Source organism: Cnephaeus nilssonii (genome assembly GCF_951640355.1).
Source record: "Cnephaeus nilssonii genome assembly, chromosome: 7".
NCBI classification, from domain to species: domain Eukaryota; kingdom Metazoa; phylum Chordata; class Mammalia; order Chiroptera; family Vespertilionidae; genus Cnephaeus; species Cnephaeus nilssonii.
Window position 1 is genome coordinate 47,535,475 of NC_137078.1, and position 23,470 is coordinate 47,558,944.

The 23,470-nt window shown below is 38.1% G+C and overlaps 1 protein-coding gene across 3 annotated transcripts in view; it reads right to left on the reverse strand.

The window, feature by feature from the left end:
- Nucleotides 1-23,470, reverse strand: part of MIGA1 (mitoguardin 1) — a gene marked incomplete at its 5' end in the record, with an annotated part of 87,674 nt that overhangs the window by 46,922 nt on the left and 17,282 nt on the right. For all 3 annotated transcript variants that reach the window (XM_079777373.1, XM_079777374.1, XM_079777372.1), the window contains 5 exons: nucleotides 6,057-6,180; nucleotides 7,187-7,320; nucleotides 9,799-9,925; nucleotides 17,524-17,660; nucleotides 19,024-19,201. In XM_079777373.1, the coding sequence (XP_079633499.1) occupies nucleotides 6,057-6,180; nucleotides 7,187-7,320; nucleotides 9,799-9,925; nucleotides 17,524-17,660; nucleotides 19,024-19,201 (700 nt within the window). The remainder of the gene's footprint in view (nucleotides 1-6,056; nucleotides 6,181-7,186; nucleotides 7,321-9,798; nucleotides 9,926-17,523; nucleotides 17,661-19,023; nucleotides 19,202-23,470) is intronic.

Sequence of the window (23,470 nt, forward strand, 5' to 3'; positions counted from 1 at the left end):
CGGGTTCGATTCCGGTCAAGGGCATGTACCTTGGTTGCGGGCACATCCCCAGTAGGGGGTGTGTAGGAGGCAGCTGATCGATGTTTCTCTTTCATCGATGTTTCTAACTCTCTATCCCTCTCCCTTCCTCTCTGTGGAAAATCAATAAGATATATTTTTTTAAAAAGGTTCAAAATGAAGTTAATACTATTTTATAATCAATATCTGGGTCTTTTTGTATTCTCAATTTATTCAGAACCCAGAAAGACTGATGAATCTTTAAATGGCACCCATAAGACCAAAAAATAGCATTATTATGGAACAGGAAATGTATGAGCGGTTTCCTCTGGCTTGAAAATCAAAGGGTACACAGAGGAAGTAACTTCAAAGAGAGTTGTGTTCTATCAGAAAAAAATGTTTCAGAGCATGTTGAATTACGCAATGAAACAGCAAAAGAATGTAAAAAAGAAAAACAAGAAAAATTTACTAAAAACCTGAAGTTGGTTATGTAACTAAAATCTTAGAAAATTTTAATTCTGGAAAAGAGCTTATTCAAATGGCTGGGTTACATGGAAAAAGTAAAACAAATAGGTCAGAAAAGTGGTTTAAGAACCTGGTAGCAATAAGATGAGAGCTCTGTACCAAAAAGGTAACTCCAAAACAAGATACGGATGTACCAGTGGGGAGTGACTGGAGGCAGGAACCCAGTTAGGAGATTATTCAACCGAAGCAAAACATAATGAGGCTGCAGAGGAAAGAGAATGAATGAGAGCTATATTATGGAGGCAGAATCAACATAATTTGCTAAATAATTGGATGTGCTGGTAAGGAGTATACCCATTATCTTTTTTTTTTTCCTCCTCTCCATATGGCAAGATCAGAAATTAAGGAAAGATAATAGTCTTAGCTACATATAGAATATATACTTTTGCAAAGTATCAGTCCTTCAGATGATGGTTTTCTTTTCTAACACAGAGAAAAAATGGATTTATAACATGCATCCAATTTACTTTCTTGAATAAATAACTTTAAACATGGCTTAAATACCTTGTTTCAGGAAATGCAAATTTGTTACTACTATAATATGAGAAAAATCAATAAATTCCCAGAAAAATTAATGTTGTCTAGAGAATATAATTGAATAATATCACTGTAAAATAAATTATGAACATGTGATATCCATCTACTTATAATCAGGCAATTTAAAAATAATCTTAGAACAGGCCTTATGGAAATTCTAGAATATAACTGCAATATGTATTCTAGAATATAACTGCAATATAAATAGAGAACAAGTGCCAATACTAAAATATGACACACATTATCTCATTTAATCTTCATAATTCTATAAAGTTGATCCTAATATACTGCTGCATCTTATAGCAAAAGAAGCCAAGCCTAAGAGAGGTCAAGGCTTGCTTAGGTTTCATAGCCAATAAGAGTGATAGAGGCAGAATTTCAACCCATGTTTGTTTAATTCTAATGCCACACCTTCTTTAACCACTGAGCATACTGTTTATAACTGAAATCATATTGGAATTTTTGGGTTGAGTCTTCAAAAACTACAATAACAAAATTATAAATTAACAACTGCAATTTAACAATTCACTGAAAAACAGAAACTACAATTAAACACAACACTTCTAGATGCTGTTAGCTAGAAGAACTTGCACACTAATGGAAATTCACACCAACGCTAGGTCAAGTCTGTGTGCATAACCTCCACGCTCTGTCTCACTCTGAGTTACAGTAGCAGGTGTATATAAAACATGCCAGAAAAAGAGTAGTGACCTAAATTTAACTTCCAAGGCTTCGAGCAGACAGAATGGCAGTTATGAGTCACAGGCATCTAATATGTAGATAAAATGTGCTGCCCTCTAGTGATTTCAACACCTCCCATTTAACACTAAAGTCTCATAAGTAAAGAAAAATAATTCAAATCTTCTTTTCACTTTATGATAAGATAAATAGAATACCTATTGTTTAAGCCAAGAGTAAACTTTTGGTGTGTAAGACCAAATATAGAAATATATCCAATAATAATTATTCACTAATTCAGAATGGTTAAGGGAATACCAGTACAGAACATGTGAAAGATCAATTAGTGAATACAGGGTGGTTACTTTTTATGCAAGGGATTTATGTCTTACAATACAATTCAAACCCTGCTTATTTCAAAGCTTTTTTCCTACAGAAATAAATGTAAAGACAGGTTGCAATACATTACAAGTATTGTACTGTATTTCTTTTTCAAGGATAGCTTTAAAGCATAATAAATGACTATAATAAAATCTGTTTTTAAGAATGCTTTAAAAACATAAAGTATTTGTAGTAAGGTAAAGTTCTATATCACTTTCACTTACTTCCAAAATATCAAAAATATTTCCTATTTTAACACAAATAACAGCTTGGTTAGGAGTGCATTAGAATGGTTGTGATTTTAGAGCCAGGATGCCAGAGATTCTTAATTTAACATTAGGAGTAAAAATAATAGCAAAACAGTCACCAAGACCACGTGCAGAAGTTCCCATGCACGTACTAGTACACAACAGAATGGTTCACAGGATAGTGACAAAGGATGCTCAGTATTTCTGGTTACCAGTTAAAGTGGTACCACCTAGAGTAAACATGTTTTTTAATTCACCAGGCCTACCAGCTTTGAAACAAAGTGATTCTTGATCTTTTTTTTTTTTTTTTAATTTTTGGGATTAGCATTATTTAAAATTTTTAGCATTAAGTGCTATTTTGCACTGTTCCAAATTCACAAAAAAATATGCTTACTTAAAAGTAGCTTAATAGGATCATACTCTATGTTTCTTTTTTTATTGATTTCAGAGAGGAAGGGAGAGGGAGAGATAGATACATCAATGATGAGAGAGAATCATTGATTGGCTGCTTCCTGCATGCCCCCTATTGAGGATCGAGCCCGCAACCTGGGCATATGCCCTGAACGGGAATCGAACCCGGGACCCTTCAGTCTGCAGGCTGACGCTATATCCACTGAGCTAAACCAGCTAGGGCATACTCTATTTTTAACAGCTTTCTTTTTCCTGGTAGAAAACATTACTTTTTAATTTTGTTTTGTTTTGTTTTGTAATAGCTTTATTGAAATACTAGAGGCCCAGTGCACGAAATTCGTGCATGGGTAGGGTCCCTAGGCCTGGCTGGCAATCAGGGCTGATCTGTGGAGTGACCAGAGGGTCGATCAGGGGGCCCCACTAGCACCTGCCTTGGCCGGTCTGGAAGCGTCACTTGCCGGGCCCACCCCCTGCCGCCGCCACCAGTTGCCTCCCTCTGCAGGGTGAACAGAAGGGCGATCGGAGGGTGGAGGTGGGGGTGGGGGGCTTGCTCACACCTGCCTTAGCTGGCCTGGGGCCTGAGGGCTGGGGGCAGCTGCTGTGTTGAGTGTCTGCCCCCTGGTGGTCAGTGCCTATTATAGGCCACAGGCTAAAGCTCTATACACTGAACCAAACCAGCTAGGGCTAAAATATATTTTTATTGATTTCAGAGAGGAAGGGAGAGGGAGACAGATACAGAATCATCAATGATGAGAGAATCATCGATCGACTGCCTTCTGCACGCCCCACACTGGGCTTCAAGCCTGAAATCAGGCATTTGCTCCGACCAGGAGTTGAACCATGACCTCCTGGTTCCTAGGTTGATGCTCAACCACTGAGCCATGCCGGCCAGGCTATACTGTTTATATTTTGAATTACAAATTAGTGAAATAAGTTTTGCTGAGGCTCTAACTTTGTCAATAAGAACTGACCCGTGTGCCTTCCAAAACTAAGATGATTTGCAAGGAGTATAAAACCAGCTATGAATACTTAGGGCAAATATCTTACCTGCAGAAAAGCTCAGCATTGGCAATATTTCCAAATAAAATGACAATTTATATTAAAACTCTTTTTCAAATTTTTTTTTACATTTTCCTAAATTACTAGCTAAGTAGATAAATACACATATATTTTAGTACGATATATCATGAAGTATCCTAAGATATCTTTACAATCAAGATAAAAAAATGTGAAAGTAGAATCAGTTGAATTTATACCTGCATGAACAACCAAGTGTCTTAATAATTCTTGGTGAAGCTAATATAATATTGTTGTCAACTATAATAAAAAAAAATTTTTTTTAATTTTTAATGATTCTTGGGACCTAAGGTAACTTGAAAGTGTCATGTCTCAGATCTCTGACTCTGACCCTGTCCACTTTCAATGTGATGTTGTGATATATAATATATATTTATCAGGTTCCTGACACAGAGCTCCTAAAATCCTTGGAATTTCCTGAGTGATGAGGTTACAGGAGCATCTTTTATTATTTATAATAAACCCCTTTCAACCCATAGGAGAATTTATGCTAATTAGGTGACTCTTGGCGAAAGGGGGATAAATCCAAGGGAACCAACCTGTGATTAGAAGGTTGGAACTTTACGCTCCAACCCTGACCCGAGGGGAGTGGGGCTGGAGATGACATTAATCATCCAGCGACAATGATTTAGTCAATGGAGCCCACAGGGAAGCCTCCAGAATGCTCACTACAGAGTTCAGAGAGCTTCCAGGTTGGTGAACACATCCAGGTGTCTGGAGGGCATGAAAACTGCCCATTCCCCTATGCCTGTACAAATGAAATCTTTTACCTAAATTCAAAATACACAGACACGTAAACAATTCAAAATGCAGCCACTTTCAGTACTTTACCTTCAGAAATAAATGTTGAAAACTTAACACTCCTTAACTATTTTTTGTATTTAATTTTACTAGAATACAACAATCCTCCTCAATAAAAAAGACTCAAATTATTTTTAACAAAAAGGGATGTAATATAATTTTGTCTCATTTCATTTTTTGGAGCATTTACAGAAATTCAGGAAGCAATTATAATCATGTTTTCTTTTAAAAAATATATTTTATTGATTTTTTACAGAGAGGGAGGGAGAGAGAGTTAGAAACATCGATGAGAGAGAAACATTAATCAGTTGCCTCCTGCACACCCCCTACTGGGGATGTGCCCGCAACCAAGGTACATGCCCTTGACCGGAATCGAACCTGGGACCCTGGAGTCCGCAGGCCAATGCTCTATCCACTGAGCCAAACTGGTTAGGGCTATAATCATTTTTCCTTTGGAAGACTACTTAAGAAGTCTCTTTTAAAAAAACACACACAAAAAAAGAAGTCTCTTCAACGTTCTTTAAAATAGGAAACAAAGGCAATAGAATATAATAATTATGTATTGACTACTTACATCAAAATCTAGCCTGCAATTAAAACGGAGTCCAAGAAATATAATTACTTAAAATATTTTAAATGTGTGCAATGATTGACATGCACATTTCTGGGGTGTTTACGTCCAATTTTTATATTATTGTTTATTTTTTTCCTCTCTCTAGCACTTTAACTGGGATTCTTTCACTTAGAACAGTGATGGCAAACCTATGACACGCGTGTCAGCACTAAATATTTAGTTTTTGGTTTATTAAATACAATTATATATAACAATTATACATTTATGTTATTTAAACTATAAATATCGCGAAATAATGTTTTTTCCTCAAAGTGACGCACTACCCGAGTTATGCTCAGTTTTTTGGTGAAGTTTGACACACCAAGCTCAAAAGGTTGCCCATCACTGATAGAATAATAATTTTAAAATAATGTCACAATCCTTCCTACTACCAGTACTTGAATTTATATCTTTTAAAAAATATTTGATTTTAGAGAGGAAGGAAGGAGGAGAGGGAGAGAGCAAGAAAAACATGGATGTGAGAGATACATCGATCTGTTGCCTCCCATACACAGCCTGACTGGGAACTGAAACCGAGACCTTCCAGTGCATGGAACAACACTCCAACCAACTGAGCCACACCAGCTAAGACTTGAATTTATATCTTAAAGCCATTAAGTTCATTGAAAAATAAAACTGAAAGAAAAAACAATAAATATGATAGGACATTTTTGCTCTTTGCTATTTCATAAAAAATATGTAACTATATTAATATAGTTAAATGATTACAAGAATATAAAAAATAAAACCACACATTTAATAAAAACCATGTAAAATATCCATCTTACCAAAATCATTAGCAAGAGAATTAGGATCTGATGCCCCCAGCGTAGCTTCAAACTCCTCTTGGAGACGATATGCTCTTTGCAGCAGAGATTCAAGCTTATGGATAAATTCAGTGCTAATAATATCCTACAAAGAGAGAAAAAGTAACACAGCAAAATTATATTTTAATGTTGAACTCAGAAACATTTCCCACTTTTAAATGAAAGGCAGGGAAGTGTGGGATATAAAAAACTACTGTTGGGTGGTGAGAATACTGTGACAGAAGTCAGGAGGCCTGGGTTCTAGCTGTGCCTCTGGCTAACTCACCTCAGTTCTCAGAGACTCAAAGTCTTTGTGAAATTGTGTTGCATTATATCAGCGATTCTCAAAGTAAGGTCCCTGGACCAGCAGCATCAACATTATCTGGGAACTTGTTAGAAATGCAAATTCTCAGGACCTACCTCAGCCCCACTGAATTAAAACCCTGGGCCTGGCTGGTGTGGCTCTGTGGTTGAGCATTGACCCATGAACCAGGAGGTCACAGTTCAACTCCAGTCAGGGCACATCCCTGGGTTATGGGTTCAATCCCCAATAGGGGGTGTGCAGGAGGCAACTGATCAATGATTCTCTCTCATCACTGATGTTTCTATCCTTCTCCCTTCCTCACTCTGATATTAATAAAAAACATTTAAAAAAATATTTTAAACCTAGGGGTGGGGTTCTCAAATCTGTGTTTTCACAAGCCTTTCAGATGATTCTGATGCATGCCCAAATTTGAGAATCACTAGCCTAAATGATCAGTAAGAACCAATCCAGCTCTAACTCAATGTAAGTTCTATGAATATAATGGAACTTAATTAAATCCAAAGCACAAAACAGACATTCACAAATTCCTTTAGAAATCCTATCTGCTTTAATTCTATACATTCTTAGAAAATCAGGAAACTTGATGATAATTTGCAAATTTGGAATGTAACAAATAACTGAACAGAAAAAGCCCAATAAGAAGTAGCCCCAAATAATCCTAGGGGAGAAAATAAGCAGTTCTATTATTAAATACCATAGAAAGCAAGGGCACTGAATCAACAATAAAAGTAGTTTGATTCCTCCAATACTATGAAGACCACTCTCAGATAAATCACCCTTAACTTACATCTACACTTTCTTCAGCAATGGCATCTCCTGCACCCAATTTAATGGAGCTACAGGCTTCATCTTCAGCCTGTCTATTTCTAAAGGTTAGAGCTTGTTCCCATCGACGCAATGCCTCTTCAAACAATTCCATACCTAAAAATTAAGAACAGGACAATTGTAAGTAAGCAAAACCAATGCCAAAATAAAATCATCTGGGGTCTCAAGTGTTTTTCATACCGTTATCATCAATGACAAACAATCTGACAGTAATTTCGGCACTAAAGAATAATTTTATGCTCACATCATTTCATAGTATAATCTTAATTTCCCAATGTATTCCAGTAGTTCCAGTCAACCAAAAATCAGAGAGAAATTTAAAAATGTAATTCAAATGTATATGGTGCTTAGGATTTTTCTAGAACAATATCTTGAATTCATCGAAAGTCCAACAATAATGGCAAATTTTTATAGTCACACAACTATCTTTCAAAATAACCCCTGAGTTAAAATGAAAACTGATAAATAAGTAAAATAAACTATTTGATAAGAAGCTATCAGGTTTATAAAGGTTCTCAGAAGGAAAGAGTAGCCCTAGCTGATTTGGCTCAGTGGATAGAGCATCAGCCTTCAGACTGAAGGTTCCCAGGTTCAATTCCAGTCAAGGGCACATGCCTGGGTTTCGGCTTGATCCCCAGTAGAGGGCACGCAGGGGGCAGCCAATCAATGATTCTCTCTTATCATTGATGTTTCTATCTCTCTCTCTCCCTCTTCCTTCCTCTCTGAAATCAATAAAAATATGTTTTTTTTTAAAAGGAAAAGTAATTCAATGTTACAAAAGAATATTAAAAAAAGAAGAAGAAGAAAAGAGTAAAGCTTAGAAGAAAGATAATAGCATGGGAGTTAGAATACAGCATTTTCTATCCTTTTTTCCACAAAATGATGTCTTAAATGCATAAGATACCAATTTGCTGATCTGGATGGTAAAATTGCTGGGCTAGAGTTAAAACTATGTAAGACTATGGGAAAAACCTACAAAGGATATTTCAATTAGGAATTTCATATCCCTGCTGATGTGGAAAAAAATGGGTGAATATGTGCCCTTTTTTTCCATATTAAAAGAAAAAGGTTTACCAAAACAAAAATATGTCAAAACTTTAACTTTTTTAGACATATAAAAGAAAAATATCTCTAACGCTGTTTAAGAATCTGGGCAATTTTTTCTCAAGACGTTTTTAAGATGTGATAGTTAAAGAATACCTCTCCTCTAAAATAATTTCTTCAATTATCTGGAGAACCTACAACTCTAAAAAAATAACACGTTCTATAAATGCAGTTTAGGCCTTTCTGCCTTGTTTTATTTTTTGTAGCAAAGAATCACTACCTACCTCTTCCTTCTAACAAATTTAAGCACTTAAAAGTCAATGACTGTATATTACTATCTACTCTCGTTTCTCCAAATCATACAATTCTAATTCCTTCAGCCTTTCCTCACTCCATCCACTCTCTAGCCATCTGGTTATTTTGGTTAAACATAAGGAAGAATGATCTAACAACCGCGTTGTCTCACTGAGGAAACATGACCCAAACTATCACATATCATCCGTTTTGTAACAGAAATTCAAATATGTCACCAATCTTTTTTTTACGTCATCAGTCTTGTAAAGGGCATTGAAACAATAGGTGGGGGATCAGGTGATCCATAGGGCTCTTACCAATCCTGATTCTATGATACTCAGACTCCTATCCACTTCTCTAGTTTTGCTCTATTTCTTTTCAATATTCCAAGAGAAGCTGTGAGGTAGGTTTACTAGACACAGAGTAATCTAGAAGCATAGTGAGCTTAATGCTCTGAAGATGTTTGGAAAAGGTGGCAAAAGAACTACTCTTACACCTTTCCCCCAGGCAGGAGTACATACTGTGATACTACTGGAGATGATCAGAGTGCATTCAGAGGCACACAGTCCTGACAAGTCATCATCTCCTTTACTGCTCACTGGCTGGGAGCTACATCAAGGGTTTTTGGTTGTGTTTTTTAGTGAATATGAATTTCCTTTCATTAAAAGGAATATAGCCTGAAATAGAGTAGAGAAGAACAGTGAAAAGCATGCTCTGGTTCTCTTTCTGAGATCCAGTGAGACTTTCTAGACATGCTCATGGTCAAGCCAAGAGATGTAAAACACAGGCCTCTTTCTATTTAAAATCTTCTCTGGATAGAAGAAGAAAACCAATGATAGCTAGGTAGAAAGGTAAATGAAGAGAAAGGCAGGAACTTAAATCAGGAGGCCACAAGCCAGAAGCCACTAGAAACTAGAAGAGACAAGAAACAGATTCTCTCCTAAGCCTCCAGAGGGAGCATGGCCCTAATGACACCTTGATTTCAACCCAATGATCAAGATTTCAGACTTCTCGCTTCAAGGACTCTGAAATAATAAATTTCTGCTGTTATAAGCCACCAACTGGTAATTTGTTACAGCACCCTCAGGAAACTAATATAATAGATTGTGTTATATACACTAGATTCAGTAGATATAAGAACATTTTAAAATTATAGTTGTTTCCCTTAGAACCATTCATGTTCTTTAGTTTCACATTAAAGAAATATATCTTAAAACTTTATTATGTTATTCCTACCCATCAAGTATAAGTTCTCAGGAGTAGTCACAGGAATGTTAACAAGTTTAATATCATCTTCATCTGTTTTGTCCCAGGAATTAGAATTGCCACAAGCACAGCTATGACAAGAATTGACACTCTGGACCTAAAATTAAGATGGATAAAAGTTACTTCAAAATCTTTTTTTCATAGTATTTTGTAACTTTTTATATTTATAAATTATTTCTATAAATCCTATTTCTGGCAAAAACAATCCATATTATTTCTATTTGAAGAAATAAATCTGATTTATTTAATCAAATTTAGGAGTCATTAAGACCCTAAAAATTCTGTCTTTATTTGCTCAAAAATACACAAGTAGAAGAATATTTTTAACATAAATCAGTTATTTCCGTCAAAAATCAAGCAGTTTTTTATAGTTCATTGGTTTATTAAGTATTTACTTATAAATGTTATCCACACCTAATTTGATTTGAGATATCTAGTGTTAACCCAAAAATAAAAGGGTAAAGTGAGAGGCAACAAACATTTATCAGAGATCCATAAGTAACTCAGCACTGATTCAGGCAGAAGTCCTATTAGTGTTCTGAGAAGGAGAGGAAGGCAAGGGGTATTTATGCGGAAGAAAAGGGGGCCAACTACTCAATGAAGGAAGGCATTTCTGTAAGTGCAGACAAACTAAAACAGTGATGCTAATTCTAAACCATGTTTTTCATTTTCCATCTGGCAGTCATTAGTCAGGGTAGTCATAATATTTCTGATTTCTTGTTATCTTTGCAGTTATTTGGGGCAAAATGCTGCTTTAGGCCTAGTAAAAAAAAGTGACTTTACCGTGGTTTTACAATCCAAAGATCTGAGGTACAATAAGACTTGCAAGGCAGTTCCTCTGGGATAGCAGTTCTGACTACATTTTAAAGTGGCTCTGTTTATATTATTTTTTACAATAGCTTATTTTCCATTTAAAATTTATCACACATTCTCTAATTGATAACTGAAATTAAAAAGCCTCTACCCTCTTCCCTTCTCTAACAAGGTTCACTGAGCCAAGCATTTCAGTCACCTCTGTGCAGATCACTTCCAAATCTGTAACTCCAAATCTGTCCTATTTTGAGAAATCTAAACCCACATTTCCATCTGCCTACCTGGTGACTCCACCTGGCTCTTCTGCTGGCATCTCAAACATTATATCAAAAAAGTACAACAAGAACTCTTCTTCCTCCTAAATTTACTAGTAGTATGAACTTCCATCCCCATAATTTCTCAAATGGAAAACAAAAAGTCATCTTTAACCTCTCCCCCACAAACCTCTCATATTCAGTTACCAAGTTCTGTAGGCCCTGTCCCCTTCATTCCACTCCCATTGTCATGACCCTGATTTAGGCATTCTTAAAAGGGCAGAAATCTGGGTTCACAGACCTGGTAGGGGCCTCCCTCGGTCACCGAGGCAAGTATAGTAAAGTATTCTAAAGTCTTGTTACTCACAATATTATCATAAGATTCCCTTTTTCTACCTCCTTGTCAAGAATAGCTTCAACTTCCAGTAGAGAAAATTCAAAACAGAGGCACTTCTCTGACACGGAAGTCCAAATTATAGCATGGTCATATATGTACTTCATTATCCTGCTCAGTTTCACAGAGGAACTGAAAGCTTGCAGGCCTCTGATCTAGTTGTTCCTGCCATAGAATAGCCTTTAAAAATTTGTTATATTTTTTAGGCATTTAAGAATGGAGCAGATAAAATAAAATGGATTAAAAATGACTGCACAGACATGCTCCCAGGAACAAGCTGGAATTACAACTGAAATAGGCTTCCCAAATAATCAATGGAAAACTCACAGGAGAGAACCCTGATACCCAAAGACCGAAGGTGAAGACCGCATAGAGACTGATAGGAGGGGTGGAGGCGTGAAAGGGCTGGCCGGGCACCCACAGACAGCAACTGAAGTCCCGGAGAGATATCTCAGCTGTGGGGGGTGCCACTGAGAACTCTGGGATCTAACCCCGAAGCTGGGCTCCCCAGCAGAGAGCACCAAACTGACATAACATCTAGCTATGAAAAGCAATGGGGTGCTGTCTGCCAGGAAGTGGCAGCTGAAAGTTCGGGCACCATTTTAAAGGGCCAATGCACAAAAATTCCCTGTGGAACCACCCACCTTGTGCTTCAGCAGAGGGAGGGTGAAGTGGACTGGAGCTGTGAGAGCAGGGACTCCCAGGATAAAGCTTAGAAGGCAGACACCCCAAGTTTCCTGGGCTGAGTCATCTGCTGCCTGAGGACATCTTTGCCATATATACATCTGCCTTGCCTGGGGAGAAGACAGTCTACACACCCTATTGGAAAACACCTTGCCCAGAGGCCACTTAAGAGATTAAAAGTAACAATTAGCCTACAGGCAGAAGCAACTGCCCCATCCTGTTGAAAAAAAACAAAACTCTCACCACACCTGAGGATGATTGCCTGGAGGCAATTCAAGTCGGAATCCTATTAGTCTGTAGACTGAGGCGGTCTCTGGAGGCTTTGAGTCTTTGTCTGATCCAATTAGAAACAGCCTTTAACATTGTCCTGCACTAGAGATTGAGAGGTATAGAGGACCTACCTAAAACATAGTCACAAACCCAAACAGACCACCAAAATGAGGAAACAAAGAAACAACCCCCAAATGAAAGAATTAGCAAATTCTCCAGAAGAAGAGATAAATGAAGCAAAGATAAGAAAATTATCTGAAACAGGGAGAAACCAAGATGGCAGCATAGGTAAACACCTATACTGCTGCCTCGCACAACAATTTCAAAACTGCAACTGGAAGACAGAGCGGACATCGTCCAGAACCACCGGAAAGCTGGCTGGGTGTAAATTCTACAACAAGAAGGAAAGAGAAAAGGACACTGAGACTCAGAGGAGCTGTGGAGGGCAGAGGTGTGGAAACCCGCGCGCACGAGGAAAGGGCGGGCGGCTGAATACGCAGCTGGCTTACTCGCAGCGCGCGGAGAGGGTGGGCAGCAAGCGCGCGGCTAGCTTCCTCGTTCGGGAGGGAAACAAAACCTCCCGACTGCACTGAACTCCAGTTCCAGTACCCAGACTCATTTGGGGAGAAACTGGACTGTGTGGCAGTGGGCGAAACTCGAGAGCAGCCTTCTCTCAGAGGTGCGTGCAGCCATTGTAGCGGAACACTGAGACACAGGGGCCTCTTATGGTGGGGCTGACGGGAAACCAAGGCTGTCTGCCCCACCCTGAGACTCCGCCCCATCCAAGCTGAGCACAGAAGCTCTCCCAGCGGAGACACAGCTGATCCTCACAGCCAATTGGCCTGGAGGTCAACTCCCCGCAGTGATACTAACAACAATCTAGGCTTATCTACAACAAGACTGCACACACAGCCCACAAAGGGGCACACCAAGAGTGTCCACCTCAGGTAACTGGGGAGACTGAGCCACTGGGCCCTGCTAGGACACTTAGCACACAAAGCCACTCCATCAACTCAGGGAAGCAGCTAAAATGCGGAGACAAAGAGGCAGGTCACAAATGAAGGAAATGAAGGAAAGCAAAAGACTGGATATAGAATTCAAAACCACGGTTGTAAGGTTTTTCAAAAATTTCCTAGAAAAGGCCGATAAATTTAATGAGACCCTCGAGGATATGAAAAAGGATCAACTAGAAATTAAGCATACACTGACTGAAATAAAAAATATTATACAGAGACCTAAAAGCAGATTAGAGGATCGCAAGAATCAAGTCAAAGATTTGGAATACAAAGAAGCAAAAAACACTCCTCCGGAAAAGCAAAAAGAAAAAAGAATCCAAAAATATGAAGATAGTGTAAGAAGCCTCTGGGATAACTTCAAGCGTACCAACATCAGAATTATGGGGGTCCCAGAAGAAGAGAGAGAGCAAGATACTGAAAACCTATTTGAAGAAATAGTGACAGAAAACTTACCCCACTTGGTGAAAGAAATAGACTTACAAGTCCAGGAAGCACACAGAACCCCAACCAAGAGGAATCCAAAGAGGACCACACCAAGACACATCATAATTAAAATGCCAAGAGCAAAAGACAAAGAGAGAATATTAAAAGCAGCAAGAGAAAAGCAGTTAGTTACCTACAAGGAAGCACCCATGTGATTGTCAGCTGATTTCTCAACAGAAACTATACAGGCCAGATGGGAATGGCAAGAAATATTCAAAGTGATGAATAGCAAGAAACTACAACCAAGATTACTCTACCCAGCAAAGCTATCATTTAGAATTGAAGGTCAGATAAAGAGCTTCACAGATAAGAAAAAGCTAAAGGAGTTCATCACCACCAAACCAGAATTATATGAAATGCTGAAAGGTATTCTTTAAGAAGAGGAGGAAGAAGAAAAAGATAAAGATAAAAATTATGAACAACAAATACGTATCTACCAACAAGTGAATCTAAAAACCAAGGGAATAAAAAATCTGATGAACAGTATTAACTGGTGAATATAATAGAATCAGGGGCATAGAAAGGGAGTGGACTGACAATTCTCGGGGGAAAAGGGGAGTGGGGGGTGCAGGAAGAGACTGGACAAAAAGCGTACACCTATGGATGAGGACAATGGGGGGGAGGTAAGGGCAGAGGGTGAGGTAGGAACCTGGTAGAGGGGAGCTATGGGGGAAAAAAAGAGGAACAATTGTAATAATCTGAACAATAAAGATTTATTAAATTTAAAAAAAAACTGGAAAAAAAATAAAATAAAAGAGGCTGTTCTGATTTTTTTAAAAAAAAGAAATTTATCTGAAACAGAGTTCAGAGTAATGATGTTAAAAATGCACAACAGTATGAAAAAGGATATAGTAACTATGAAAAAAGAACAGTCTGAGATAAAGAATGACACAACACAAATAAAGAACACATTGGAAGGAATACACAGCAGATTAGGGGAAGCTGAGGATCAAATCAGTGAATTAGAAGACAGAGTTGAAAATAACACTAAATTAGAGAACCAATAAGAGAAACAATTAAAAAACAGGACAGCTTAAAGGAGCTGTGGGACAATGTGAAACATAACAATATTAGAATAGTAGGTGTGCCAAAAGAGGCAGAAAAGGAGAAAGGAATAGAGAAGGTGTTTGAAGAAATAATGGTAGAAAACTTCCCTAACCTGGTAAAGGAAAAAGACACAAGTTCAGGAGGCACAGAAAATCCCAAACAAGAAGAACCCAAACAGACCCACGCCCAGACACATCATAATTAAAATGCCAAAAATTAAAGACAAAGAGAGAATCTTTTTTTTTTTTTTCTTTTTTCTTTTGGTGCCCTTGACTGGAATCGAACCTGGGACCCTTGAGTCCACAGGCCGACGCTCTATCCACTGAGCCAAACCAGTTAGGGCCAAAGAGAGAATCTTAAAGGCAGCAAGAGAAAAGAAAACTGTTACCTACAAAGGAGCTCCCATAAGGCTGACACCTGACTTCTCATCAGAAACTCTACAGGCCAGAAGGGAATGGCATGAAGTACTCAAGGTAATGGAAAGCAAGGATCTGAGACCAAGATTACTATATCCAGCAAGGCTATTATTCAAAATAGACAGTTAAATAAAGAGCTTCCCAGACAAAAACAGGCTAAAGGAGTTCATCACCACCAAGCCAGTATTATAAGAAATGCTAAAGGGATTGCTGTAAGGGATTGCTGAGAAGAAGAAACAGAGAGAAACCTAGCCATACAGAATTAAAATGGCTATAAATAAGTACCTCTCAATAATAGCCCTAAATGTAAATGGATTAAATGCTCCAATCAAAAAGTTTAGGGTAGTTGAGTGGATACAAAAACATGACCCAACTATATGCTGTCTACAAGAGACCCACCTCAAAACAAAAGACACACACAGGATGAAAGTGAAGGGATGGAAAAAAAATTTTCATGCAAATGGAAAAGAAAAAAAAGCTGGAGTAGCAATACTCATATCCGGCAAAATAGACTTTAAAAGCATCATGCTAAGTGAAATAAGCAAGTTGGAAAAAGATAAATATCATACGATCTCACTCATTTGTGGAATATAATGAACAACATAAACTGGTGAACAAAAATAGAGCCAGACGGGGGAAAAATATTCTAGAACATAATAAAAGTAATCCTGTTTTTGCCAATTTTTAATATTTCCTACAACTTTTGTGATATCATACTATGTTAGTACAGTTTTGGTAATATTATTATACTTAAAATCCTTTTATCCTTGAAATATTGTTTATTGCATGTAATTTTATATGTAAGGTCATTTTTCTTGAATAATCGGTGTTTACTGAATGTAACTTTATCATATTTAAAATCGTTTTTCTTGAGATATTAATATTTATTGCATGTAACGTTATTATATTTAAGATGGTTTTTCTTGAAATATTAAGGTTTATTGCATGTGACATTATTATATTTAAAATTGTTTTTCTTGAAATAAAAAAAAAACACTGAAAAATAATAAAATACCTTGAAAAAAAAGGGGGGGGCAGCTATATATTCTAACAAAATATAGAAGGTACAGAACAAAATATGGTGTACTGTAAACTATTTTTTTAAATGAATACACACGAGCCCAGCTGGTGTGGCTCAGTTGGTTGAGCGTCATTCTATGCACCAGGAGGTGTCACAGGTTTGATACCCCATCAGGGCACATGTCAGAGTTGCAGGTTCTATCCCCAGTAAGAAGCGTGCAAGAGACAGCCAATCGATGTTTCTCTCTTTCTCTCCCTCTCCCTTCCTTTCTCTGAAATCAATACAAAAAATAAAAAAATAAATGAATATATATGATGGTAGAGGCATGCACTCCCTGAAAGATTATATACATAAGAAAATGTCAGTTTGTCTCAAGGGCGGGGGGAGGGATTGAGAGGATCAGGAACACATCTTTCACTGTACATTTCTTGCTTCTTTATTTAACAAATGCATATACTACCGATTTTTAAAATAATTTTAAACTATACTAGATTTAAACAAACAGTAACTTCATTCCTCACTTGTCAATCAATCCTATATAATAAAAGGCTAATGTGCAAATCGACAGAATGGAGGAATGACCAGTCGCTATGGTGTGCACTGACCAGCAGGGGGCAGAAGCTCAACGCAGGAGCTGACCCCTGGTGGTCAGTATGCTCCCACAGGGCTCACAGCTAGCGAGCACAGCAGCGGTGGTGGGAGCCTCTCCCACCTCTGTGGCAGCACTAAGGATGTCCGACTGCTGGCTTAGGCCTGCTGCTCATGGGGAGCGGACCTAAGCTGTCAGTCGGACATCCCCTGAAGGCTCCCGGACTGCAAGAGGGTGCAGACCGGGCTGAGGGACAGTCCCCCACCCCACCCCACCCCCACCAGTGCACAAATTTCATGCACTGGGCCTCTAATACTATAATAATACTCCAAAGACAGAGGTGAGAAACTCCATACTTGGCTACAGTGAATCTAACATTTTTACCTAAGCAGACTCATCAAGTGAGTTTTGTGACCTAGTACAAAGTCTGGATGCATCTTCCAGCTTTTTGCAGAACATGTAGCTTTGAAGCAACATTTCCATATCACCACCATTTTTATAGGACCCCATGAAACCACATCACTTACTCAAAAAACCTGGAAGCAAACTGGCTAAATAGTTAGCAAAAGGATAATTTCATTTGCCTGAAGACAACAAGCTCAATCAGATTTTTTTAAGGTTCTTTCCATATTAAGAGCTACTGTAATTGTATAACATTTAAACCAATAGATAAACTTAAAAGAATAATGAATTTTCTTCTTTACTTACAGAGGCCAAACTTTGTGCAGAACCTGAGTATTTACTGAAAAGTCCTCCATTAGCATAGTTACAAGACTGAGATCCTTTGTCTTTGACAGAACTTAAAGATAATGTCAAATTCTGTCTGCTACTGGAACAACTTGAACCTACCAAACAAACATAAATATTAAAAGTATCATAAGTCCAATGATAAATTTCAGGTAAAATTTCAAAGTTTATGTTATATTAATTCACAAAGCTGATCTTAAAACATATTTCATTCAATTATATAAATTATTAAATGTACACCAATATTAAAATCTACATCTTTATACAATGTTTTTAACATTGCTAAAATCTGATTCTTAAATGAAGAATAAAACATTCATCTAATTAATTAGGGCAGTATTTGATTATCTAATGCAATTAATATAAAAATATTGAAAACTCTGAACCTCCCCTGGCCAGGTGGCTCAGCTGCTTGAGCATCAACTCATGAACCAGGAGGTCACGGTTAGATTCCTAGTCAGGGCACATGCCTGAGTTGTGGGCTTGATTCCCCAGTAGGGGGTGTGCAAGAGCCAGCCAATCAATGATTCTCTTTCATCACTGATGTTTCTATCTTTCTCTCCCTCTCTGAATATCAATAAAAATATAAATAAATAAAATATATAAATCATTTTCTTGTACATAATACAGTACAAGATGCACAGTGGATGCCTTAAAACACGAATAGTACTGAACTATATTTATATGTATGTGCATATATATAGATATATACATATATCTATATATATACACTGTTTTTCCCTATACACACATACTTTATGGTTTCTCTTTGGCACATGCAAATTGTCAAATCATTACTCTTGTGCTTCGGGGTCATTATTAAGTAAAATAAGGGTTACTTGAACACAAGCACTCTGATACCGTGACAGTCAATGTGATAAGTGAAATGGCTACCAGGTGATTAAAAGGCCGGTAGCATATATAGCGTGATGTGGGGGACAAATGGATGACTCTGTCCCAGGCCAGATGAATCAGGACAGCATACAATTTCATCACACTACTCAGATCGGCACACAATTTAAAACTTATCAATTGTTTATCTCTGGAACTTTCCATTTAATATTTTCTGATGGTTGACTGAAGGTAACTGAAACTATAAAAAGCAAAACCATGGATAGGGGAGACTACTGTATAAAATTTTATGTCTCAATATTATCTTTATTTGTTTTTCTTTTTTTTGTTGTTGTTTTTTTCTCAATATGATATTTAAAAGGAAATATAAACGGACATATGCCAAAATATTAACAGTAGTTATTTCCGGGGAGCAAAGTTTCCAGTGGTTTTAATTTCTTCTATTTGCTCATCTGTATTTCCTAATTTGTCTAAAATTAATCTGCATTACTTGTGAGTTAAATATTAAGGAAGGAAATTTTGGAGACTAAACCACTGAAATCACTGCATTCAGTTATGATTTACATAAAACATTTCCTTTGTAGACTTAATTTAGCTATTTCTACATACCTTTTTCTGATGCTGCTCTTCTAGTGTATTCAAGTATGAGGTGCTCTGGTTCCCATGGTAATGTTTTTCCTTTCTTCTTCCCACGTCTTCTTTTAAAGTGATGGGCCAGAAAAATTACAGATACGGCAGTCACTGCAGTTACCACAATCAACTTTTTAGCTACCGGTGAAAACCTGATCTGAAAAAGATGCAGTAGGTTGAGAAAAACATCTTTTATTTGTTCACTTAAAATAAAGACATAAAATTTAAAATTATTCTTAAGCTAATCTAGTACTAAATACTACCCAGGTAATATTTATTCATTCAATGCAATTAGCTCAATTTGAATTTTAGAGCCAACCCTCCCACCAAAAAAAAGGAAATGTAGTAATTTTTTACCCACTGCTCTGAAGTTCTCAGGTAAGTAATATTACCCAAGGAATCAAGAGGAGCATAACATAATTCAACCTCATTAATATTTGTTGAATAACTAAGAATTAATTCATGCAACTAAATATTCCGCCTGAATGATAGCAAGATTTTTCATTATTGGAATGATTAAATCAGACCTTCTCAATGAACCGATTTTTTTAACCATCTAGAAATTTAGACAAACATACATTAACTCAATTTCTAAAAGCATCTGAATAAGCCATTTGATTTGTGAATTAATCAACAAATTCTCAGCATCTTACAATGTACTAGGACTGTGCTATAAAAATTAAAATAAAATCTAATTGTACTAATTATATTCCATAAGCATTTAGGAAATGCCTTCCATTGATCAGGAAGCACTGGGAATACAGAAAATACAAATCTTGCCCTGGCTGGCGTGGTTCAGTGGTTGAGCATCAACCTATGAACCAGGAGGTCACAGTTCGATGCTCGATTCCTGGGCAGGGCACATGCCCAGATTGCAGGCTCCATCCCCAGTAGGGAGTGTGGAGGAGGCAGCCAATCAATGATTCTCTCTCATCATTGATGTTTCCATTTCTCTCTCCCTCTCCCAATGGAAGGCATTTCGTGCACCAGGTCTCTAGTAAAAATATATTTTAAAAAAGAGCCTTAGCCAGCTTGGCTTAGTGGGTAGAGCATCAGTCTGTGAAGTGAAGGCTCTCAGGTTTGATTCCGGTCAGGGGCATATGCCTGGGTTGCAGGATTGATCCCCAGTGGGAGGCATGCGGGAGGCAGCCGATCAATGATTCTCTCTCATCATTGATGTTTCTATCTCTCTCTCTCTTTCCCTTCCTCTCTGAAATCAATAAAAATATATTTAAAAAAAAGAATATCCTACTTCTAAAGTAAAAAAACAACAAAACTTAAAAAAAAAAAAGTTGGGGGGAGGACTAGTACCTTTCCACTGCCTATCTAATCCTATCTAATCCTACATAATAAAGAGGTAATATGCAAATTGATCCTCATGCCCTCACAAGATGGCTGCCTACAACCAGGCCGGCAGGGGGGTTAGTGAGGGACAATCAAATGACTGAACAGCAGGCTGCATGGGGCGACCAGGCCGGCAGGGGGGTTAGTGAGGGACGACCAAACGACTGAACAAGCAGGTTGAGTGGGGCAACCAGGCCGGCGGGGGGGCCATGAGAGGTAACCAGGCCGGCGGGGGGGGGGGCAGTTGGGGGCAACCAGGCCAGTGGGGTGGGCAGTTAGGGTGACCAGGCCAGCAGAGGGGGGCAGTTGGGGGCAACCAGGCCGGCAGGGGGGACATTAAGAGGCAACCAGGCCAGCGGGGGTGGGTGCAGTTGGGAGTGATCAGGCAGACAGGGGGGGCATTGGGGGCGGTTAGGCTGGCAAGGGGGGCAGTGAGGGATGACCAGGCCATCAAGTGGGGCAGTTAGGGGCAACCAGGCCGGCAGGGGGATAGTAAGAGGCAACCAGGCAGGCAGGCAGGCAGGTGAGCGATTAGGAGCTAGTGGTCTAGGATTGTGAGAGGGATTTCCAACTGTCGGAAATCGGACAAACCAGCAGACATCCCCCAAGGGGTCCCAGATTGGAAAGGGTGCAGACTGGGCTGAGGGGACCCCCCCCACACACATGCACAAATTTCGTGCACCAGGTCTCTAGTAAAAATATATTTTAAAAAAGAGCCCTAGCTGACTTGGCTCAGTGGGTAGAGCATCAGCCTGTGGAATGAAGGCTCTCGGGTTTGATTCCAGTCAGGGGCATATGCCTGGGTTGCGAGATCGATCCCCAGTGGGAGGCGTGCGGGAGGCAGCCGATCAATGATTCTCTCTCATCATTGATGTTTCTCTCTCTCCCTTTCCCTTCCTCTCTGAAATCAATAAAAATATATTTTTAAAAAAGAATATCCTACTTCTAAAGTAAAAAAAAAAAACAAAACTTAAAAAAAAAAAAAAAGATGGAAAAAAAAATAAAAGATGGGGGGAGGACTAGTACCTTTCCACTGCCAAACGCTGGGGCTCTTGTAGTGAGAGCCTTTCTTTAAGTATATGATGCCAGTTTATAATTTCTTCAGTAAATGTGGTAATTAGTGGTATCTTGTTTCATATGTGGAATAAGGAGGTTGTTATGGTTGATTATTATGGATAGTATGAATGTAGTAGTTATTAGATTATAGATAAATAGGTTTAATAATGTTATGGTTGAATTATAAATTAAGATAGAAATTATCCTATATGAGCAACAGATGAATAAGCCATAATTTTACGTAACTGTGTTTGATTTAATCTTCCTCAACCTCCAATTGCAATTGATAATAAGGATATAATTAGGAGGTTTAGATTAATAGGTGAAATTGTGTGTAAGACGGATAAGGAGGCTAGTTTTTGTCATGTTAGTAGAATCAGTCCTGATGATAGTGGAACACTTTTAGAGAGGAAAGGAGAGGGAGAGAGAGATAGAAACATCAATGATGAGAGAGAATCATTGATAGGCTGCCTCCTGCACACCCCACACTGGGGATCGAGCTCGTAGTCCGGGTATGTGCCCCAACTGGGAATTGAACCGTGACCTCCTGGTTCATAGGTCAACACTCAACCACTGAGCCATGCTGGCTGGGTGTAAAATCAAAATTCTATTTTTATGTTATATATTATTTTTACATAAAATTCCCATTAAAGTTTACGGTCCTAATCTCATGAAAAAAAGAAACCTTTCCATGACAAAAATAAGGCAAATTTCCCAGGGAAAAATGTTTATCCTAAGTAATCTAGACAACACAAGATTTGAAAGTCTCTAATATTACTTCTGCCTATCACTTTTCATTTGTTACTTTTTCCCCTCACAGGAAAAGTCAAATACTTCTATACCATTGCCTGAAACACTGGAAATACAGCATCTCATTTCCTTACCTCCAGGCAAAATGCAAACTAGACATGTGTCCTAATTCATTCAACATGCATTGAACATCAACTTATGGGCCACACGCTGAGAATAAAAAGAAAGGAATAAGACCCTGTTCCTTGTGCTCATATTGCACAATCCTCCCCCCTCCATAACCTGATGCCACTGTTTAATGTTCTTGTCAAGTTTTCCTCCCTCATCTAATGTTCTCTGGAAACAGAATAGTTATTTGGTTACATACAAGTCTTCGGCTCCAATAACCTTGTTTCACTTTACACAGCATAAACTTCTCATTAGAATTAAATTGATGTATTCCTTTAAGTCCAACGCAGTACTTACCACACACCTTTTCTTTCTACTTCCTTTTTTGTTTTTTGTTTGTTTGTTTGTTTGTGGGAGGGTTCTAAGCTAACTCTCAGTGCAGGGACTACATCTAGATCTTGCTCAACACTTTGGAGCTTGACTGAAACACAGTGATGCTTAATACATTTATTTTGAATAAATCTCTCTGACAACTGGAACATACCACAAGTCACATGCTAACTGCAAACTCTGGAAAATGGGGATATTAATATCTTCCTCATACGGTTGTTATAAAAGGAGATGACACATATAAAATAATATCTGACACAAGCAGACATTCAAAAAATGTGAGCTCTTAATATTTTAGTGTAACAAACATCTTATTTCGGAATAACTTTACATTTACAGAAAAGTTGCAAAGATAGTAGAGAAAGTTCCCACATCGCTCAAAAAGTTCCCACATCTCTGATATTAATATCTTATATAACCATAGTACTCTTGTCAAAACTAAAAAATTAACATTAGCACATTATTATTAACTATAGACCTTGCCCTGGCCAGGTAGCTCAGTTGGTTAGAGTGTTGTCCTGATAAAACAAGGATTCCAGTTCAGTCCCCAATCAGGGCACATACAAGATGCAACCAATGAATGCATCGATGGGTGGAGCGGTGGAGCAGTGAATCTCTCTCTCTCTCTCTCTCTCTCTCTCTCTCTCTCTCTCTCTCTCTCTCTCATCAATTTAAAAAAGAAAGAGCTATAGCCCTATTCTACTTTCACCAGTTTTCCTACTATTGTTCTTTTCTATTCCAGGACCAATTCAGAATACCACACTGCATTTAGACAGAT